The sequence below is a fragment of the Anomaloglossus baeobatrachus genome, chromosome 3 (assembly GCF_048569485.1).
Source record: "Anomaloglossus baeobatrachus isolate aAnoBae1 chromosome 3, aAnoBae1.hap1, whole genome shotgun sequence".
Taxonomy (NCBI): Eukaryota; Metazoa; Chordata; class Amphibia; order Anura; family Aromobatidae; genus Anomaloglossus; species Anomaloglossus baeobatrachus.
In genome coordinates this window covers 371,489,852-371,513,535 of record NC_134355.1, presented here as the reverse complement: position 1 = coordinate 371,513,535, position 23,684 = coordinate 371,489,852, and the positions used below count along the sequence as shown (strand labels likewise).

Below are 23,684 nucleotides of genomic sequence, written 5' to 3'. Positions count from 1 at the left end.
TACTAATGCTTGATTCCTGATTTTGCCTGTGTGGAGTTCTTGGTGAAGTTGGGTCATTTCCTGCTGGGAGTGTCCGTATACCTAGCTACATGTTCTGCTATGTATTATGTTTTGTCATGCTTGGTATTAAATTCAGTCCCTCATCTATATTAGTGTTTTTTGGATCCCAGTAACACCAGAGTACTGATTTAGTGGGAGAGAACCTGTGTAGGCTCAGAGTTTTTTCCATATCAGGCGTGCTGAGATTTATTAGGGTTTTTATGGCTGCAGACAGTGCTCTTTCCTATCTTTTCCTATATAGATAGTTTGGGCATCATCTTTGCTGAATCTGTTTTCTAGCTATGTATTGTGTTTTCTTATATCATCGTAGTCTTTATATGTGGGGGCTATCTATATCTTTTGGGGATTGCTCCGAGGCAGATTAGCTTTTCTTATATTTCTCTCTGTAAGAATATTTAGTTCTCCGGCTGTGTCGTGGCGACTAGGTCATCGTAGTACATAAGGATAAAGGCTGCACATCAAACTTTGATAATAGTATAATGCCTTAAGCATATTGAAAAATATTGAAACATACAATGAAAAATGCTACTTGCTAACTTGAAAGTGTGAATAATGAAATGCATACCTGCCATGAATATTAGGAAAAAGGAAATATTTAGCAATTGCATTGATCAATGTAACTGAGCCCCAAAACCTCGCCAAGGTATATCTCTATATTGGGGTCTCTAGCTCTATGACCCTAACTGTGTGTCATCTCATTGCAATTAAAAACTGCTGTGTATGGAGAGGGGTAACCAAGGACTTGCTTATATAGGAGATGGAAAAAAACATGGCCGAAAGGGGCGGAGCTGTGTTCACATTCAGAAAAAAAATTCATATTACTGAAAAGGATAACTGAAGTGAGCACTAATATATATATTATATTATATGAATATTAGGAAAAAGGAAATATTTAGCAATTGCATTGATCAATGTAACTGAGCCCCAAAACCTCGCCAAGGTATATCTCTATATTGGGGTCTCTAGCTCTATGACCCTAACTGTGTGTCATCTCATTGCAATTAAAAACTGCTGTGTATGGAGAGGGGTAACCAAGGACTTGCTTATATAGGAGATGGAAAAAAACATGGCCGAAAGGGGCGGAGCTGTGTTCACATTCAGAAAAAAAATTCATATTACTGAAAAGGATAACTGAAGTGAGCACTAATATATATATTATGAGTGCAAGCAAAAAAAATACATAATACATAAGGATAAAGGCTGCACATAAATTATAAAAAAAAAATTATATATATGTGTTTGTGTGTATATATATATATATATATATCTTGGAAAAATTAAGAGACCTCTGCAAAATTGTCAGTTTTTCAGATTTTTCTCTTTATAGCTAGATTTTTGAGTAAAATGTAAATTGTTCTTCTATTCTATAAACTACTGACAACATGTCTCCGAATTTCCAAGCAATAAATTTTGTATTTATTTTCTGAAAAATGGTCAATATAACAAAACAATGCATTGCTTTCAGACCTTAAATAATGCATAGAAAACAAGTTCATAATAATTTAGAAACAACAATACTACTGTTTTAACTCAGGAAGAGTTCAGAATTCAATATTTTGTGGAATAACTATGATTTTTAATCACAGCTTTCATGCCTCTTGGCATGCTTTCTACCAGTCTTTCACACTGCTTTTGGGTAACCTTATGCCACTCCTGGTGCAAAAATTTAACCAGTTCTTCTTTGTTTGATGGTTGTGACTATCCATCTTCCTCTTGATTACTTTCCAGAGGTTTTCAATAGGGTTCAGGTCTGAGGTTTGGGCTTGCCATGACAGGGGTTTTGATGTGGTGGTCCTTCATCCACACATTGATTGACCCAGCTGTGTGGCATGGTAAATTCTTCTGCTGTAAAATCCAGTCCTCAGAGTTGGGGAACATTGCCTGAGCAGAAGGAAGCAACTGTTTTTCCAGGATAACCTTGTATGCGGCTTGATTCATACGTCCTTCTCAAAGTTTAATCTGCCCAATTCCAGCATTGCTGAAGCATCTCCAGATTATCACCGATCTTACACCAAATTTCACATTGGGTACTACACGCTGTGGCTTTTACGCCTCTCCAGGTCTCCGTCTAACCATTAGACGACCAGGTGTTGGGCAAACCTGAAAATTTGACTAATCAGAGATTACCTTACTCCAGTCTTCTAAGATCCAATCCTTATAGTCTTTGCCAAACTTCAGCCTGGCTCACCTGTGCTTCTCATTTATGAAAGGCTTTTTTTCTAGCTTTACATGACTAAAGCCCTGCCTCTAGGAGCCTGTAATGAACTGCTGTGCAGTCCCCCCACCCCCAGCTTCCATTTGCCATTCCTTTTGTAGCTCACTTGATATTATCCTGTGGTTGCTGAGTAACATTCGAATAAGATGACGGATATCCTGGTCAGTGGAGAGTCGCTTTCACCCTCTGCTGGTCTGTAGCTTTGTTGACCCCAATGTCTGCTGCTTGACCTTGTTGTAATAGACTACCGTCTTAAAAAAATGTAAGTATGGAGGCAACATGATGCTCACTGTATCCTTCTGCTAGTAAAGCCAGAATTGAGCCCTTCTTTTACTCACTCCAAACTTTTCTTTTCACCTCCTTTGGCATGGTTAAAAGTATTTTTTTTCAATCCTCTTACGTTTGGGATATTACTAGCACTTGTTTTGCCATCCAGCTTGTCCTATTGCAAGAGGATTGTGAAGACCACAGCAGTGCTTTTTATAGTTTCCCTCGTTAAATAAGATTTGGTTCAGGTGATCACCTAATCAGAAGCACATTAAGTAGAATGTGGTGTACTCTTGTTGGAATTCAACTGACAGTGGAATGAAATGGCTGTCAGACATGTAAAGAAGCTGAGTTTTATAAAACTGTGCAGTGGTCTCTTAATTTTTGCCAGAGCTGTATATATACACACAATATTGCAATGTGTTTACATACAATATAGTGAATGAAATAAAGGTTCCCCATTGTACAAATAAAAATAATAAATTATCAAAAACAAAAAAAGGAATATTTATTTGTTATGTCAGAAATAGCCATAAACCCAGTACTATAGAAAATAAAAATCTGTGCAGGAAGCTAACCGGATTCAGGATCAATGTGATGAGCCATCAGAGAAGGTAAGGGGAAAAAAAACACACAGTGAGCTTAGAAACTGCAGTGAATTTGACTTTCCACAAATAAAAATCTGTTAGGGTACCGTCACACTTAAGCGATGTTCCAGCGATCCCACCAGCGATCTGACCTGGCAGGGATGGCTGGAGCGTCGCTACATGGTCGCTGGTGAGCTGTCAAACAGGCAGATCTCCACAGAGATCAGCCACCAGCGACCCGTGTAACGATGCTGTGCTTAGTAACCATAGTACACATCGGGTTACTAAGCAAAGCACTTTGCTTATAGTTACCCGATGTGTACCTTGGCTACGTGAGCAGGGAGCAGGCTTCTAGAAGCTGCGGACGCTGGTAACCAAGGTAAATATCGGGTAACCAAGCAAAGCCTCTGCTTCGTTACCCGATGTGTACCTTGGTTACCAGCGTCCGCAGAAGCCGGATCCCTGCTCCTTGCACATTCAGATCGTTGCTCTCTCACTGTCAAACACAGTGATGCGTGCTTCACAGCGGGAGAGCAACGACCAAAAAATGAACCAGAGCAGTGTGGGGCCAGGTCGCTGCTTAGTGTCACACACCGCGAGATCGCTGATGAGGTCACTGGTACGTCACAAAATCTGTGACTCAGCAGCGATCTCGCTATGTGAGAAGTACCCCTTACTCTTTGGAGGGGATATTATTACTACATTAGATTGTGACTGTGAACTCAGTGATGATCGGGATTGAAATGCTAATTAGGAAGCTTCTCCAATTTAGGATTATAGGATGTTGAGCCAACAGAGATAAAGCCAATGAACATCAAGTCAGCCTGGATATTGACTTTAACTGGTAAAATCCTCGCTGTTTGACTGAATCTTGAAAATTAGTTTAGCGAAAGTGTTAAGGTGGTGTCACACATAGCGACGACGACGACAACGACGTCGCTGCTAAGTCACCATTTTCTGTGACGTAGCAGCGACGTCCTGTTGATGTCGCTGTGTGTGACATCCAGCAACGACCTGGCCCCTGCTGTGAGGTCGCCAGTCGTTGCTGAATGTCCTGCTTCATTTTTTGGACGTTGCTCTCCTGCTGTGAAGCACACATCGCTGTGTGTGACAGCGAGAGAGCGACAAACTGAAGCGAACAGGGAGCCGGCACTGGCAGCGTGAGAGCAGCGGACGCTAGTAACTAAGGTAAATATCGGGTAACCAAGAGAAGTGCTTTCCTTGGTTACCCGATATTTACCTTAGTTACGCTTCAACGCGTCGCTGCTGGTCACTGGTCGCTGGTGAGATCTGCCTGTTTGACAGCTCACCAGCGACCATGTAACGACGCAGCAGCGATCGTGATAAGGTCAGATCGCTGGTCGTGATCGCTGCTGCGTCGCTATGTGTGACACCACCTTTAAAGTGCGATCTTGGGAGAAAGATAACTCTATCACTTCATTGCACCCTGTTCAAAATAAGTGTAATTCGAAACCTATAAAATAGTGTACAGAATTTAACTATAGAAAGCGAAAAAAATTCTGAAAAAGAAAAGTCTGTGTAACAATCACGTTGTGCTTATTCATTGATAGATATCTTGCTATAAAATAGTGAACTATAGTTAATAATTGATATATATATTTATTTATTTATTTATTTATTAGTTGTGCAGCAGATGCAAGTGCATCATGACCAGGTATTCACAAAGGGCTGTCCAAATGATTATGGAAAAATAATATGCAAAATCTTTTTATAGACCCATGATAGTATAAAAACCTTGTGTGGATTAGATTTATTTTAACTTATCTGTCATGCAAAAGTTACCTTTAAAAGTGCAAATTGCTTAATAGTAAATATTAAATGTACCATATTTTACATCAATCTAATAAAAACTATTTTTATTATTAATATTTATTAAAATTATATACTACAAATTATTAAGTAGCAAATGAATTATAAGAAATAAAATAAAAATGGTTAAATTACTTCAATTATTTGAATAAAAATATTTATATTAATATTAACATATTATATTATAATGAGTGTCTTAAATTGAATGTGTAGATGACTGAGAAGAGTATAATTTATTGACGATATAGCTCTGCCAAGGAGAATTAGGCAATGGATATATGAAATACATTACTGCGCTGGCTCTATGGACCAGGCTTAGCTTCAGGGGTAATTATCAGTTAAGAATGTGAGAGAAATCAGGACTGTGCATGCTCCAAAAGGTTATTTGAGTCCAAGACCTTGGGAACCACAGAACTACTCCTGCTCACACCAGTGTATGGACTCTATGGGCAAAAACATTAGGAAACAGTGACACGCTCATGAATTAATAATTGGTCAGAAGCTGTGGAGGGAAACAAAGGACAATCAATGGAAGAAAAAGGGAATGAAAAAAAGGCAAGGGACACAGGGATTGCATACATCAGTGATGGAAGATGCACCCTTGCGGCACCACACTTAGATGGATAAACCCATACTTTTGATTTTAATTATAGATCACATAAACAACATTAATAATAATAATAGTAAAGGACATAAAAACATATTACAGTGGAACCTCGCTTAATGAGTAACTCAGTTAACGAGAATTTCGCTTAACAAGCAAAGCTTTCTGTAAATTTGTAACTCGGTTTACGAGAAAGCTTTGCTGTACGAGCAAAATACTCACCGCACACACTTCCGATTCCATACATCCACTGCGCTCTGATCCGCTCTTGCAGTCCACACAAACACACACAAGCACGCACAAAACACACACAAACAAACACGCACGCATACACATACAGTATTATGCTCACCTTACCTACCGTTCCATCTTCGGCCTCATGGTTCTTGTAGTTCGCCGGTTCATCGCGACGAGGGAGGAATCCTCGCGGCGAACTACAGGACCCAGGAGGCCGGCGATGGAATGGAAGGTAAGGTGAGCATAATATGTGTACCTTCCGTTCCATCGCCAGCCTCCTGGGTCCTGTAGTGCGCCGCTCCAGGATGTGTATCTGCAAGCATCGCGACGAGGCAGGAACTTCGGCTGTCAGACGCTACTCAAAGGCAGTGCGCAGACCAATCAGAGGCAAACGGCTCCTGCCTTTGACGTCAGCGCTCTGGCAGCGGACGTTCCTCCCTCGTCGCAATGGTTACCAGATGCACAACCCATACTAGCGAACAGCAAATCCCAGGAGACCTGCGATGGAACGGAAGGTAAGGTGAGCATAATATGTGCTTGTGTGTGTTTGTGCATGTTTGTGCATGTGTGGAATGGCCCTATAGGGGACCAGGATGGGACATTTAACAAGTTGTGGAACAAATTGTCTGCATTGCAATGATTTCCTATGGGAAATCTTGTTTTGTTGAACGAGTAACTTGGTTAACAAGCACACTCCCAGTATGGATTGTTCTCGTTAACCAAGGTTCCACTGTATATGTTAAAAACTTTTAGTAAATTACTTCCAATTAGATATTATTAAAAACCATTAAAGATGTTAGATTATTGATTGATCGATCATTTCTTTCTTTTTGTTTCTTAAGTCAGTGGAACAAGTCAGTGACTTCATTAAGACCCCCAGGTTTTAACGTGTTCAATTTATAAATCCAAAAGAATTATTTTCTATTTAGGATTTCAATGCAGTTCGGGATGGTATATGTTCAATTGGTCAGGACTTTTATTATGGGCAATTGCATCATGTCTGGAAAGCCCATGAAGAATAAGCCCCTACGGGTATTGTTAGAAAAAGGAGAAAGGATCCAGCTCCATGTGCTCAGTAAAATTTTCAAGGCTTTATTACAAATATTTTTAAACAGCCACTGGGTTAAATACACAGGTTATCAAATCAGAACAGCAATATTGCGCATCAGGGTCACCATATGCGAAAAAAAAATATTAAAATTTAACTTTTAATTAATTTATTCATAAAAATGAGGATAATCCTCACTAATACACAAACAATACAAAAAGGTTTGGCCCCTCCTATTTTTCAAGGGTTTAATGCAAACCATAAACAGGTTAGTACCGCTATATAAAGTGGAACTTTTTCACCCATAAACCAGGTGCCAGTTTCAGAAAGAATCACCGTCCTAACTGAGCTCCCCCTACAACACCACTAAATAAAGGGTGCGAAAGAGAGTTCCTCATTTAAACCATTAGGATGAAGTGTTTTCAACCAGAAAATCCATCTGGATTCCTGTTGTAAAGTCTCTTGTCCCAGTCCCCTCCTCTAGGCGGAGGCTTGATGTGATCGATACCCTGAAATTTCAAAACAGTGGAATCTCCATTATGTACTTTATTAATGTGCCTCGCCAATGATGTATCATTATTAAGTCTGATGTCCCTCAGATGTTCTCCTATCCGTCGTCTCAATTCCCTGCGAGTTTTACCTACATACTCCATACTGCATATACAGGTCGCCTTATATATCACACCTCGTGTTCTACAATTAATAAACGACCGGATGTCATACTCATTCTTGGTCACTTGACTGTGGAATTTTTGTCCAACTATGATGGAGTTACAGGCAATACATCCGTTGCATCTATAACAACCCTTCAACGTTGGTATAGCCTCAAAGGGATTTTTTGGGGCGAGATAACTGTGAACCAGCCGATCCTTCAGCGATCTCGCTCTCCTATACGTGATGGATGGCCTGTCTGTAAGAAAATCTCCTATATCGCTATCCATTCTTAAAATGGGCCAATACGTCTCAAGGATGTTTCTTACATCACCCGCTCCATTGTTGAAAGTTGTTATGAATCTCATCACATCCTTACCCTCATCCTTCACCACTTTTTTAGGGGGGTATAGAAGATCTGTTCTTTTGACCTTCTCTATGTCAGCAGCCGCTCTACTTATCACTTGTCCTGGATATCCTCTTTCCAGGAATCTTTTCTCTAGATCTTTAGACTGGTTTTTGAAATGCATTTCATCAGAACAGTTCCTCCGAATTCTAGCGAACTGTCCCTTTGGGATGCCCTTTTCAAACTCAGGGGATGACTGCTTTCCCATTTTAATAACGAGTTAGTTGAAGTCGGTTTACGGTAAGTACTCGTTACCAAGTTGCCTCCCGAGTCTTTCTCAATCAAAAGGTCCAAAAAGGATAATTTTGACTTATTCATCTCAAAAGTGAAAAAGAGACCCAAGTCGTTTTTATTCAAATCATCCATAAACCTCTTTAGTCCAGCTTCATTGCCTTTCCACACCATAAAAATATCATCAATGAATCTATACCAGATTCCGATGTTCTCATTGATGGACTCACGGTCCTCTCTGAAGACCACTGTTTCCTCCCACCAGCCCAGGAGCAGATTTGCATACGATGGGGCACAGGGGCTCCCCATCGCTGTGCCCCTGAGCTGGTGGAAGGTGTGGCTATCAAAGGAAAAAATATTGTGTGTCAGGCAAAACTTGAGGATATCCAGGACAAAACCAGTGTGTTCTTCACACTGTATTCCCCTGCCTTTCAAAAAATATTGGGCCGCCGACAATCCCAAGTCATGGCGTATGGATGAGTACAAAGATTCAACATCAATTCCCACAAGGAGCGTTTCCTCCTCGAATGTAAGTCCTTCCACTTTTCTCAGCAGGTCAGTTGTATCTGACAGATAAGAGTCCAAGCCTAAAACAAATGGCTTGAGGATGTTATCCAGATAGACACCAAGATTCTGTGTCAGATTGTCGACCCCAGAAATTATAGGTCTACCTTTCAGGGGGTTAGTCCCTTTATGCAGTTTGGGTAGACTGTAGAAAGTGGCCATCACTGGGTGCCTTGGAAGAAGGAAGTCAAACTCAGACTTACTGATCAATTCCTTCTCCAAAGCAGTCAGGAGAATCAATCTTAAATCCTTCCAATACTGCTGTGATGGATTGGACTTCAGTCTCACATAACTATTTTTGTCCCCTAAGATGTTATAACACATTTCAAGATATTTTTCTCGATCCATCACAACAGTGTTCCCCCCTTTGTCAGATTGCTTAATGATTATGTCAGTCGCCTTCCCCAAAGCGTTAAGGTTCACCATCTCCTCCTTAGTCAGATTAAATTTGACCTTATGATTGGGTTTCAACCTTTCAAACTCCTGAGAGACAAGGTTACAAAAGACATCAATTGCACTGAGATCATTTTGGATTGGTGGCATTTTAGTACTCCTCAGTTTGAGATCTGTGAAGGGACCCTGACCCGTTGATTCAGGTCCCATCACATCCAAACTGTATAGGAGTCGGACATCTTCCAAGATGTCATCCTGAATACCTAGATCAGTACATATCTTTTTGTTATCCCTAATAAAGTATTTCTTCCACTTCAGTTTTCTAATGAAGAGATTGAGGTCCTTAACGCTTTCAAAGCCATTATAATCTGTCGTAGGCACAAATGAGAGACCCTTGCTAAGCACACTTAAATCAATGGTGGTAAGTACCCTATTAGAGAGGTTAACTACTTGTTGGTATCCGGAGGATTCTGATAACCTCCCCGGTTTGCTCGATTTCTGAGGAAATATTCCCTGGGCTCTAAAAAATGGCCACTCTGATAAGGTTGATTAAACCTGCCCCTACCATTCCCAAAGTTCTTTTTCCTTCTACCTCTTGCTCCTATATTTCTTCCTTCGGAGTCAGAAACATCGGTATCCGTTGTGGAGCACTCGATCTCACTGGGTTTCACAAAACGTGGCGGGGCAAAGTTATATATTTTATTTTCCCTAAAGTCTTGCAGATCTCTATTATAGAATTTATGTTTTTTATCCTTCAAATGATACTGATATTTTTCAATTGTGTTCTGCAGAACTTTTTCTTTACCTGAAAATTCCGATTCTTTTGAAAAAGTATTAGTCATTTCTATCTGTTCTTTGAGTGCTATCTCTAGATCTGCAAGATTCTTTTTCTCTTCATCTAAGAGTAAGGCCATCAACCTAAGAGAACTTTCAGTGGCTTCTTTCTCCCATTTAGCAGCCAGTTCCTGGCTTCTATATCGGTAGCCCGGCTGAAGGGAGATCCTCAAATGCCTAGGGACAATCCTGTCACGAAGATAAACCTCCAGAGACTGTACTTCCCACCAAGAAGCTGTCCTGTTTTTATAAATTTTAGTTAGTTCACGGAAAGCCCCATTAAGGGTAGGAGTATATTTTTTCTGTACGAAAGTTTTTTCTGAGAAAACATCCTTTGCTTCATTTGCCCAGGAGCCTATATCAATACCTGTACTCAGGAAGCCCGCCATACCAAGTCAATATATTTAAATAGCCACTGGGTTAAATACACAGGTTATCAAATCAGAACAGCAATATTGCGCATCAGGGTCACCATATGCGAAATTTTTTTTTAAAATTTAACTTTTAATTAATTTATTCATAAAAATGAGGATAATCCTCACTAATACACAAACAATACAAAAAGGTTTGGCCCCTCCTATTTTTCAAGGGTTTAATGCAAACCATAAACAGGTTAGTACCGCTATATAAAGTGGAACTTTTTCACCCATAAACCAGGTGCCAGTTTCAGAAAGTCCACTGATAAATAAAGAAATGGATTTATCTCACCAAATTCTGATACACCACATAATAGATTCGAATGGGTTCAGGCATCCTCCTGGCGGAACCTCATGATTAAGAAAATGTACCTCCCAACGCGTTTCGTTAGAAAAACAAACTCATCAGGGGAGCTTATAATTGTGGCAATTGCATCTCAGATCTCATAAAAAATGAGTCCAAAAATTCATCATATGCTGAAACAAAACATATACAAGATAGCAATAAGTGTCAGCATGTCAATGGTTAATCACACACTCATATGTGGAGAAACTCACCAATAAACATAGACTCAATAAGAAGTCATGTATGCGGTAAATCCTATTCAGGTCCCATAATCCATGGACCTCACTCCCAATGACATGCTGAAATACATTTATGGATAAATAAACACCAGCATGTCTGGACGATTCATTCCATGACAGCATACAAACATAGCAGGGGGACTCACCACGTGGCAGGAGCGGCCGTGCTTATCGCTCTAACAAGAGAGCCACCGCAGACTGTCAGGGTTTAAATGTTCCCACCCTGCAACCAGCGTGTGACGTAGTTTCCGCCCATCCCGGTCACATGACCGCAGATAAGCACACTACGTCATGATGTTTACACCGTAGCCGTGGTGATGTGCGCCTCCCCTCAGCAAGTCATGTGACATCACGTCACACAAACAAGGAAGACAGCCCGATATTGAACTGCAGGCACACAGTATCATCCCGGCTTGTATGCAAATTCAGAGAATCGTCCAATCCTCCAGCATTGATTCACAAGTAATCACTAGGAGGGTATTGCTTGTACAGAAAAGAAACTGCTCATAACTCAGTGATTAAACCCGCTTATCTTAAACAGTCGGTTTCACCAGTGTATATCACAAGCAGTGTAAAGGTGATTGCATACCATACTCAAAAGGTCACAGCCATACCACCACAATAATCAAAGACATGCTCGTGGAGAACAGTAGCCCCACTTTAGGAGGATGTCACCCAGAAATATGGGGACTTCAAAATAGCTCAAAATCAATATTATGCTCAAGGGTTAAAACAGCAAAGGAGCTCAGATGTCACATTAATGATCAGATTAAAAAACCTACTGAAAGGCTAGCAGTTGATTATGTCCATATCGATCACAGCAAACCTCCAATCCTTATAGGGTTCATCAAGGGAACCATGGAAAATACCATTCAAAAGTAGAAATAGAAACCGCCACATAGAGACTACCCTTACCCTAATTACACTAAATTTCAGGGATGGCCCTACCTATCACGTGGGGGTCGGCGCCGTATGACAGAACGAAGTGTGGGCGCCCCCACTCGGCCGACGTCTCACCCTCCTAACTGAGCTCCCCCTACAACACCACTAAATAAAGGGTGCGAAAGAGAGTTCCTCATTTAAACCATTAGGATGAAGTGTTTTCAACCAGAAAATCCATCTGGATTCCTGTTGTAAAAGTCTCTTGTCCCAGTCCCCTCCTCTAGGCGGAGGTTTGATGTGATCGATACCCTGAAATTTCAAAACAGTGGAATCTCCATTATGTCTTTATTAATGTGCCTCGCCAATGATGTATCATTATTAAGTCTGATGTCCCTCAGATGTTCTCCTATCCGTCGTCTCAATTCCCTGCGAGTTTTACCTACATACTCCATACTGCATATACAGGTCGCCTTATATATCACACCTCGTGTTCTACAATTAATAAACGACCGGATGTCATACTCATTCTTGGTCACTTGACTGTGGAATTTTTTTCCAACTATGATGGAGTTACAGGCAATACATCCGTTGCATCTATAACAACCCTTCAACGTTGGTATAGCCTCAAAGGGATTTTTTGGGGCGAGATAACTGTGAACCAGCCGATCCTTCAGCGATCTCGCTCTCCTATACGTGATGGATGGCCTGTCTGTAAGAAAATCTCCTATATCGCTATCCATTCTTAAAATGGGCCAATACGTCTCAAGGATGTTTCTTACATCACCCGCTCCATTGTTGAAAGTTGTTATGAATCTCATCACATCCTTACCCTCATCCTTCACCACTTTTTTAGGGGGGTATAGAAGATCTGTTCTTTTGACCTTCTCTATGTCAGCAGCCGCTCTACTTATCACTTGTCCTGGATATCCTCTTTCCAGGAATCTTTTCTCTAGATCTTTAGACTGGTTTTTGAAATGCATTTCATCAGAACAGTTCATCCGAATTCTAGCGAACTGTCCCTTTGGGATGCCCCTTTTCAAACTCAGGGGATGACTGCTTTCCCATTTTAATAACGAGTTAGTTGAAGTCGGTTTACGGTAAGTACTAGTTACCAAGTTGCCTCCCGAGTCTTTCTCAATCAAAAGGTCCAAAAAGGATAATTTTGACTTATTCATCTCAAAAGTGAAAAAGAGACCCAAGTCGTTTTTATTCAAATCATCCATAAACCTCTTTAGTCCAGCTTCATTGCCTTTCCACACCATAAAAATATCATCAATGAATCTATACCAGATTCCGATGTTCTCATTTAGTGGTGTTGTAGGGGGAGCTCAGTTAGGAGGGTGAGACGTCGGCCGAGTGGGGGCGCCCACACTTCGTTCTGTCATACGGCGCCGACCCCCACGTGATAGGTAGGGCCATCCCTGAAATTTAGTGTAATTAGGGTAAGGGTAGTCTCTATGTGGCGGTTTCTATTTCTACTTTTGAATGGTATTTTCAATGGTTCCCTTGATGAACCCTATAAGGATTGGAGGTTTGCTGTGATCGATATGGACATAATCAACTGCTAGCCTTTCAGTAGGTTTTTTAATCTGATCATTAATGTGACATCTGAGCCCCTTTGCTGTTTTAACCCTTGAGCATAATATTGATTTTGAGCTATTTTGAAGTCCCCATATTTCTGGGTGACATCCTCCTAAAGTGGGGCTACTGTTCTCCACGAGCATGTCTTTGATTATTGTGGTGGTATGGCTGTGACCTTTTGAGTATGGTATGCAATCACCTTTACACTGCTTGTGATATACACTGGTGAAACCGACTGTTTAAGATAAGCGGGTTTAATCACTGAGTTATGAGCAGTTTCTTTTCTGTACAAGCAATACCCTCCTAGTGATTACTTGTGAATCAATGCTGGAGGATTGGACGATTCTCTGAATTTGCATACAAGCCGGGATGATACTGTGTGCCTGCAGTTCAATATCGGGCTGTCTTCCTTGTTTGTGTGACGTGATGTCACATGACTTGCTGAGGGGAGGCGCACATCACCACGGCTACGGTGTAAACATCATGACATAGTGTGCTTATCTGCGGTCATGTGACCGGGATGGGCGGAAACTACGTCACACGCTGGTTGCAGGGTGGGAACATTTAAACCCTGACAGTCTGCGGTGGCTCTCTTGTTAGAGCGATAAGCACGGCCGCTCCTGCCACGTGGTGAGTCCCCCTGCTATGTTTGTATGCTGTCATGGAATGAATCGTCCAGACATGCTGGTGTTTATTTATCCATAAATGTATTTCAGCATGTCATTGGGAGTGAGGTCCATGGATTATGGGACCTGAATTGGATTTACCGCATACATGACTCCTTATTGAGTCTATGTTTATTGGTGAGTTTCTCCACATATGAGTGTGTGATTAACCATTGACATGCTGACACTTATTGCTATCTTGTATATGTTTTGTTTCAGCATATGATGAATTTTTGGACTCATTTTTTATGAGATCTGAGATGCAATTGCCACAATTATAAGCTCCCCTGATGAGTTTGCTTTTCTAACGAAACGCGTTGGGAGGTACATTTTATTAATCATGAGGTTCCGCCAGGAGGATGCCTGAACCCATTCGAATCTATTATGTGGTGTATCAGAATTTGGTGAGATAAATCCATTTCTTTATTTATCAGTGGACTTTCTGAAACTGGCACCTGGTTTATGGGTGAAAAAGTTCCACTTTATATAGCGGTACTAACCTGTTTATGGTTTGCATTAAACCCTTGAAAAATAGGAGGGGCCAAACCTTTTTGTATTGTTTGTGTATTAGTGAGGATTATCCTCATTTTTATGAATAAATTAATTAAAAGTTAAATTTTAATATTTTTTTTCGCATATGGTGACCCTGATGCGCAATATTGCTGTTCTGCTTTATTACAAATATCAATAAAATCCAGAAAGGCAGACTTACAAAGGTAATATAAAAGATCTCAAGGCGAGCAGATGATCATAGAAACCAGCAACGTGTTTCAGACAGTTCTAGTCCTTATATATATCTATATATATTCCTTGAGGCGTTTAGTTTCCAAAATGGGGTCAATTGGTCGGGAGCTCCACTGACACCTCAGGGTCTTTCCAAATGCAACACGGTGTCCGCTAATGATTCCGGCTAATATTGCTTTCAAAAATTCATATGGCGTGCCTTCCCTTCTGAGCCCCATAGCTTTACACCATTTATGAGGTACAGTTGTGCTCAAAATTTTATGTACCCGGGCAGATTTTTTTGCTTTCTTGGCCTTTTTTCAGAGAATATGAACGATAACATAAAATCTTTTTTTCCTCTCATGGTTAGTGGTTAGTGGTTTTGTTTTAAATCTTAATGGCAACCAAAAACATCCAAATGACCCTGATCAAAAATTTACATACCCTGGTGACATTGGCCTGATAACATGCACAGAAGTTGACACAAATAGGTTTGAATGGCTAATAAAGGTAACAGCCTCACCTGTGACCTGTTTGCTTGTAATCAGTGTGTGCATAAAAGCTGAGTGAGTTTCGGGGATCCAGACTCTTGCATCTTTCTCCAGCCACTGACATTTCTGGATTGAGAGTCAAAACAAAAGATTTGTAAACGGATCTACGGGAAAAGATAGTTGAACTGTATAACAGGAAAGGGATACAAAAAGATATCCAAGGAAATTATAATGTCAGCAGGGTTCAAACTGTGATGAACAAATGGAAAATCAGGGGCTCTGTAAAAACCAAACCACGATCAGGTAGACCAACAAAAGAAAAAACCCACAAATAGCATCAGCTGAAATACAGGACTCACTAAGAACTAGTGGTGTAGCTGTTCCAAGATGCTTAATAAGGAGGCACTTGAAGAAAAATGGGCTGCATGGTTGAATCACCAGAAGAAAGCTATTACTGTGCAAATGCCACAAAGTATCTCGTCTACAGTAAGCCAAACAGAGACAAGCCTCCAAACTTCTGAAACAAGGTAATTTGGAGTGATGAAACCAAAATCTAACTTTTTGGCCACAACCATAAATTTTACATTTGGAGAGGTGTCAACAAGGCCAATGACGAAAGGAACACCATTCCTATTGTAAAGCACGGGGATGGATCACTGATGATGTTTGGATGTGTGAGCTACAAAGCCACAGGAAACTTGTTCATAGTTGAAGAAAAGATGAATGCAGCACGTTATCAGCCCAGAAGCTGCGCATGGGACATACTTGGATGTTCCAACATGAAAACGATCCAAAACACAAGGCCAAGTTGACCTGTCTTTGGCTACAGCAGAACACAGTGAAGGTTCTTGAGTGGCCATCTCAGTCTCCTGACCTCAATATCATTGAGCTACTCTGGGGAGAATTCAAGTACGCAGTTCATGCAAGAAAGGCCAGGAATTTACAGGAACTGAAGGTTTTTGCCAAGAAGAATGGGCAGCTTTACCATCTGAGAAAATAAAAAGCCTCATCCACAACTACCACAAAAGACTTCAAGCTGTCATTGATGTTAGAGGGGGTCAATAAACAGTATTAAGAACTGGGGTATGTGAACTTTTGATCAGGATCATTTGGATGTTTTTATTGTCATTATGATTTAAAAAGAGAATACCCAGTAGTTTGACAATAAATGGCTTCACCCAACCATTAACCATGAGTGGGAAAAAAGATTTTGTGTTATCATTCATATTCTCTGAAAAAAGGCCAAGAAAGCAAAAAATCTGCTGGGGTATGTAAACTTTTGAGCACAACTGTATCAGCGTACTCAGGAGAAATTGCACAACAAATTGTACGGTGCATTTTTTTTATTGATACCCTTGTGAAAATGCTAAATTTGAGCTAAAGTAACATTTTTGTGGGAAAAAGTAAAATTTTCCTTTTTTTTCTTCCACATTGCTATGGTCCTGTGAAGCCCCTAAAGGGTTAATAAACTTCTTTGATGTGGTTGTAAGCAGTGTGAGGTTTGCGCTTTTTAGAATAGTGTGACTTTTAGGTATTTTCTGTCACCTAGGCCTCTCAAAGTCAAATGTGATGTGGTCCCTAAAAAATGGTTTTGTAAATTTTGTTGGAAAAATTGCTGATAAACTTTGAACCCTTCTAACTTCCTAACAAAAAAAATTGTTTCAAAAATTGCGCTGATATAAAGTAGACAAGTGGGAAATGTTATTTAGTAAACCATTTTGTGTGACATAACTCTCTGCATTAAGGGTATAAAAATTAAAAAATTGAGAAACATTGTTACCAAATTTCCAACGTTTTCACAAATAAACGCAAAAGATATTGTCTTAATTTTACACCTATACTGAAGTACAATATGTCATGAAAAAAACAGTCTCAGAATCACCGAGATCCGTTGAAGTGTTCCAGAGTTATAACCTGGCAAAGTGACACTGGTCAGAAATGAAGAAATTGACCTGGTCACAAAAGCAAAATCAGGCTGTAGAACGAAAAGGTTAAGGAAGTATGAGAGGTTGATTTCAAAGACATTCAGTGACTTGAGACTTATTCTTTTCAGAAATATATAGATATTTAGAGTTTGAATATTAAAACACTGGAAATTACAACATTTCTTTAGCATTTCTTTTATCATTTTTTGCAGATTCCTAGAAGACCTTGGATTTACCAAAGACGAAATCTTTTTGTTCAGAGAGTAACTTTTCTCATGGATTCATTCCTGATCTGCTGCCGATAAAAATGTTTATGCGCATCTCTGGTACCATTCACTATGCACCATGATAATCAAAAGAAAGATAAATTAAGTTGAGACCTTTTTGCCTACTCTTTCTTCAGGTTAATATACAGTTTAAAACATCTTTTAGGTTTGCGGTTTTATGTGAACAGGATAAATAAAATATATATTCTACTGTAAATATCCTTTATAATAAAAAATTGGGTACTATAAATATACAGTCTCATTATTCAGATTGTAACTATCAAAATAAAGCGGCCTTGTCTTTTTTTATTTTTTTTTATTCTTTTTGTGACTAGATTGTTAAATATGTGTAAGACTATTTGTTTATTGTAATCACTTATGTAGTTCCATTCATTCCACGGCACTTTCCAGACATCGTCACATGTTGTCCTTGGTGGGATTTGAACCTAAGATCCCAATGCTACAAAGTTAGGCTATGTGCGCACGTTGCGTATTTGCATGCAGTTATGCTGCGATCTGCACCGCAGCGCAACTGCATGCATCCTGCGTCCCCAGCATAATCTATGAAGATTATGCAGGAGACGTGCGCACGTGGCGTATTAGAGCGCAGCGCTTCGGCTGCTGCCCGAAGCGCGCGTTCTAAGAAGTGACATGTCACTTATTCCGTGTGCTCTGCATGCATTCCCCGCTCTGTCTATTGGAGGCGCTGCACTCAGAGCGCATGGAATAGGCTTTTTTTTTTTCTTTCTGCAGCGATTTGAAGCGCACTTGTGCTGTTCAAATCATTGCAGAAATTTCTGCAGAGACAGTACGCTACGTGCGCACATAGCCTTACAGTGCCACTAATAAAAATAAATAAAATGGCATCCAAGAGAAAGTAGAAGAAAAAGTGCAATATGAAATCCATAATAGTGGCTGGTAGAACTGTGTAATAATAGGTTGAGTAAAGGAAGTGCTTACCTTCCTGTATTTACTGAGGCTTAGAACTAAATTAAAATTAATTTGTTTTCCATTACACCCTTAGCAGCATAATCATGGGAGTATTTCCACCCACGTGTACTAGTAGAAATATGGTATCTTTGATTAAACAAATTAGGTACTAATTGACTAAAGCCTACTGACACTATAAAAGGAAGTCTCGCTCCTTCTACCATGTGTTTATTATAAAAATATGAAGAATGCCGCTACTAAGCTGGGAAAAATTTAGTAGTTTAACCATTTAAATGCTGCTGTTGATCTTTGACAGAGACATTTAAATAAAGCGATTGCGTGGTGAACAAGTAATTCAAGATTTCTCTCTTTGCAAATTATATTCTGCTTTCCTGATGCCTCTATCTGACATACAGTGATGGCCAAAAGCATTGGCACCCTTGAAATTATTTCAGAAAATGAAGTATTTCTCCCAGAAAATTATTACAATTACAAGTTTTGTTATACACATGATTATTTCCTTTGTATGGCAAACAAAATTGTTGACACCCTTAACTTAATATTTGGTTGCACACCCTTTGGAATAAATAACTGCAATCAATCACTTCCTATAACGATCAACAAGCGTCTTAAATCTCTTAATTAGAATTTTTGACCACTCATGTTTTGCAAACTGCTCCGGGGTTCTCATGTTTGAATTTCTCCCAACAGAAATTTTAAGATCTCTTCAGGTGTTCAATGGGATTTAGATCCAGACTCATTGCTGCCACTTCAGAACTCTCTAGAACTTTGTTTCCATCCATTTCTGAGTACTTCTTGAAGTTTGATTGGAATCATTGTCCTGCTAGAAGACCCATGAACTAAAACACATAACCAGCAAGCTGACACTGGTCAGTACATTGCAGCCCAAAATCCATTGGTAATCTTTAGATTTCATGATGCCTTGCACACAGCCAAGCCACCAAGTACCAGACACAACAAAACAACCCCAATTTATTTTTAACCTCTACCATATTTGACTGAAGGTACTGTGTTGTTTTCTTTATAGGCCTCATTCCATTTTCCATAAACAGTAGAAATATGTGCTTCAACAAAAAGCTCTTTCTTAGTCTCATCTGTTGAGAAGACGTTTTCCCAGAAGGATTTTGGCTTACTCGCATATGTTTTGGCAAACTGAAGTCCACCTTTTTTTATGTCTGTGTGTCAGCAGAGGGGTCCACCTGGGTCTCCTGTCATAGCATTTAATTTCATTCAGATGTCAACAGATAGTTTGCACCGACACTGATGTACCCTAGCAGGGTCAATTTCTTTGGAGCTTGATTGGGGCTGCTTATCCACCATCCGGGCTATCCTGCATTGCACCTTTTATCATTTTTTCCCTGCCATCGATGTCAAGGAAGTTTAGTGGACATAAGAACATCAAGGTCTCTGGAGATGAAAATGTAACCTTGAGATTATTGATCTTTTTCAACAATTTTTGTTTCTAAAGTATTCAGACAGTTCTTTTCTCCTTTTTCTTTTCTCCATGTTTAGTGCAGCACAGCAAGGCACACAATGCAAAGATTGAGTCAACTTCTCCCCTTTTTATCTAGTTTCAGGTGTGGTTTTCATACTGCCCACAATTTTTACTTGCCACAGGTGAGTTTGAGCAAGCACCACATGCTTGAAATAAAGTTTTTTACCCACAATTTTGGAAAAGTGGCAACAATTTTTTCTGACCTATTTTGGGGGTTTTGTGTGAAATTATGTCTAACTAGCCTTTTTGTCTATTTTTTTTGTGTTGTTCAATGCACACAACAGAACTAAACATGTAGGGGAAAGGTACTCCAAAGTACCATAGAAAATAGAGGGTGGGTCCAGATTCTGCTGGAGCCCCACACCATTAGCACAAACTCAATGGCATAGCATGAAAAAGAGAACAAGAGTTTTTAAAGTGCAAAAATACAGTATATTTTATTAGACAAAGTAGGGGTGAACATCCAATATATCATTAAAAACACATTAAAATTGATGACGGATTAATCCCATACATGATAATGGCATAGGCAATGGTGTACATATACCAATGTGGCACTGTCAGTTTTACAGGAAGAACATGTGGGCATTATATATCAATAAGCTGTCTCTCCAGACACAAAACAGCCTATGAGCATTTTAGCGTTAATGCTGAATATAGTCCATATTGGGCTGATAGCCCTGCTGAAAGCTCTGCACAGACAGGTATGAACGTTACCTATGATAGCAATGGACACCAATTATTAGCCAAAGAAGGTAGAGATGAGGGGGACACCGTCAGGCAAGCACCTCAAGATAACCTACGTACGTTTTGATTATGCTTGGTGGTAATCTTCGTCAGGGAGGAGGCGTCTCGTGCCGCTCACTCCTGATAGCAGGCTTTAAATATATGGTGGTAAACATTACAAACCCGGAAGTCTCGCTACCGGCGATCGCGCCAGTGCGCCGGGTGAAGTCACGCAAGACATCGGCTGTCACGTCACTTTCGCGCATGCGCGGGAGCGGGGACGTGTCTCCAAGGCTCCCGCGCATGCGCGCGACGCTGAGACGGCCGCGGCTGCGCGCGCACTACCCCAGCACTGAGCGCGATCGCACGGAGACAGCCGTACATCACAACAGCAAAGGTAAGTACAGTCATCAGTCCTTATACATATAATATGCATCTTATAATGTTCAATATTCATAAAGCATGACGAACGTCATGTAAAATGGTCCATCCTTGGATTTCTTTGTGGGACAAGAAGATCTTAATTTTCCGGATAGTAGATCATGTAGTTAATTTCTATGTCCTATTAATAAAAGGACATATAAAAATTACATAAGCCTGAACTTCAGGGGGAGATGCACCAGAAAATAATTAAAAGGTTAAAAAACTTAAAAAGACTAAGGATGCAGGTAACGGAAGGATGGCAATTCAGAGTCTACATATCATACCGTTAAGTATCACGTATCATAAAATATGCATAAATATAGTTGCATGGACCAGATATTGTGAAGGTCAATGGTCTACAGGGGCAAGCAAATATATATATATACACATATAATTGGTATCATATTATGTTTATAAGAACGGAGCATAGCTCACTGATTCATTAAAGAAGTTGTCCAGTTACCAAAACTGTTTTGTTTTTTTTCTGATAAATCTTGCTAATATGTGCCCCTCAACACATCTATTATGTTTTGTCAGCAAAATTACCTTTTATTGTGCACTAGCAGCACATGCTCATTGCTGGCTCCAGCTCTGATGGGGTTAATCTCTCCTCTGACTTCCTGTGTTCAGTTCCCACAAGTCCCAGAATTCTTTGTGGCTCTAGGGCGGTGTCTAGCTTATCTAACACACCCACTGTGTGTAACACCCCCCTCAGCTCTCCACCCAAAGCCTCCTCCCTGCCTCTTCCCTGTGTGGATGCACTGAGAGAAATCACACAGAGACAGCAGCAGCTGCCAGCTCTACACAACCAGGGGAAGAAAGTGTGTGTGTGAGTGCGTGTGTGTGTGTGTGTGAGTGTGTGTGTGAGTGAGTGTGTATGTACAGAAATTATGATTATTAGTCGGCGCAACATGTGAAAAAAATAATTGGGGAAAAAAAAGTGACGGGGTGATGAGATTGCTTTTTTCCCTCTTGCCTAGTCTGTGTGTCGTCCGTATCATCCGCAAACCGCATATGACCGGATCCTGTGGATTAAATGTGCAGCGCATGCAACCGTTATTTTACCGGATCCTTCTGCAGCGGGACACAGAATTTATCGGCCGGCGCTGGAGTCAGCTGACCCCTGATCTCACAGCCCGCACACGCTGCAATGGCTGCAGGTGGGCTCATTCACATGACCGTTCCGTTTGTCCTGGTCAGTTCCTGTTTTTTTGCGGCCCCACGGACAGGAGCATCTTTTCAATGTCTTTTGTGTAAGAACGGATGGTATACGGTAGCACTTCCATGTGCATCCGATCCTACAAAAAAAAAACACATCGGATGCCGTATTTCCGCTCCGTTATTATGGAACATGTCCTATTCTGTTCCGTAATAACGAACCGTGACTCAATACAAGTCAATGGGTCCGCAAAATTCCCGGAAGCAACACGGAAGCACTTCCATGTGACTTCCGTTGGGTGCGCGTGCAGTTAGTGTCCCGCTCCAGCCCCAGTCCCGCGGCTGCCCGCTCAGCAGTGGCCCGCACTGCAGTGTCAGCAGCCGCGGGGATGACAAGCGCTACCGTTAGGAGGTTAGTAAGTTCATTACCTACGGTGATGAAGTCCTGCCCTCCTGACGTCAGCGGTCGTCACTGCCTTCTATTCCCGCCGCTTGTCACATCACCTCTCGCTGTCGACCCGAGACTGTGACTAGTGGTGACGTCACGGGCCGCTCGTGATACTTTGTGAAGGCGGCGGTCATTGAACTCGGTGACAGCGCTGCTGTCAGGAGTTCAGCGATCATCGCAGGTAATATACCTCGCTAACCTCCTGATAGCAGCACTCGTCATGCCCTGCAGTGACCTGGGCTGACCTATTGATGTTAGCTCAGGTCACTGCATGGCTCTCCCAGCAAATAGGGAACATTCTGTTCTTCATTGACTGGGACATTGACTATGGTATGGATCAGGGTTCCCCAACTCCAGTCCTCGAGGGCCAGGTAGAGACTGACTAAGAACCATTCGGTTTGAAACGCGTCCTCTGTTTACACAGGACCCTGTTTGGATACTTTTATGAAATTTTTAAAATGAAGTAATAAATACATTTTTGGTTTTATTATCTGTTGGACTTTGTTGCTGGAGTACCCCCCTTCTACAGTTTGGATTGACGGCTTCCCTTTCTGTGCACAAGTCCTGGATGCGGTGGGTCCCCCCTCGGCTGTAGGTGAGCAGATAATTTTTTCCTTGTTTCTGTTTTTTCTCTGGCTACCATCAGTCCCTTTCCTGTCCTTTCCTATTTTAGTCAGCGGGGGCCTCACCTTTTGCTAATCCTGTCATCTACCTGTGTATTGTGTTTTTCCTATATCACCGCAGTCTTTGAATGTGGGGGGCTTGCTATTCTTGTCTATTTTCTGAGGCAGAGAGTTATTCATCTTTCCTACCTTTAGGATAGTTAGTTCTCCGGCTGGGTTCGCGATGCACAGGATGTTAGTTCACCCCTCGGCTACTTCTAGTTGTGTTGGTTAGTAAGGGGATGGCGGCCAGATTAGTTGCCAATGCTCTTGTCACCTTTTTGCCAATGATTTGTGGTGATCTTCCATGGTTCCGGATCATAACACCCTTGTATTACACCAGACCTGGATTTGTTTTTC

At 40.9% G+C, this 23,684-nt stretch overlaps 1 protein-coding gene across 4 annotated transcripts in view; it reads left to right on the top strand.

Moving 5' to 3' along the window:
• The window catches only part of CYB5R4 (cytochrome b5 reductase 4), a 484,942-nt gene extending 467,231 nt beyond the window's left edge, over positions 1 to 17,711 (top strand). For all 4 annotated transcript variants that reach the window (XM_075340162.1, XM_075340159.1, XM_075340161.1 and 1 more), the window contains one exon: positions 17,408 to 17,711. In XM_075340162.1, the coding sequence (XP_075196277.1) occupies positions 17,408 to 17,462 (55 nt within the window). In that variant the 3' untranslated portion in view covers positions 17,463 to 17,711. The remainder of the gene's footprint in view (positions 1 to 17,407) is intronic.
• Positions 17,712 to 23,684: the final 5,973 nt, after the last annotated feature.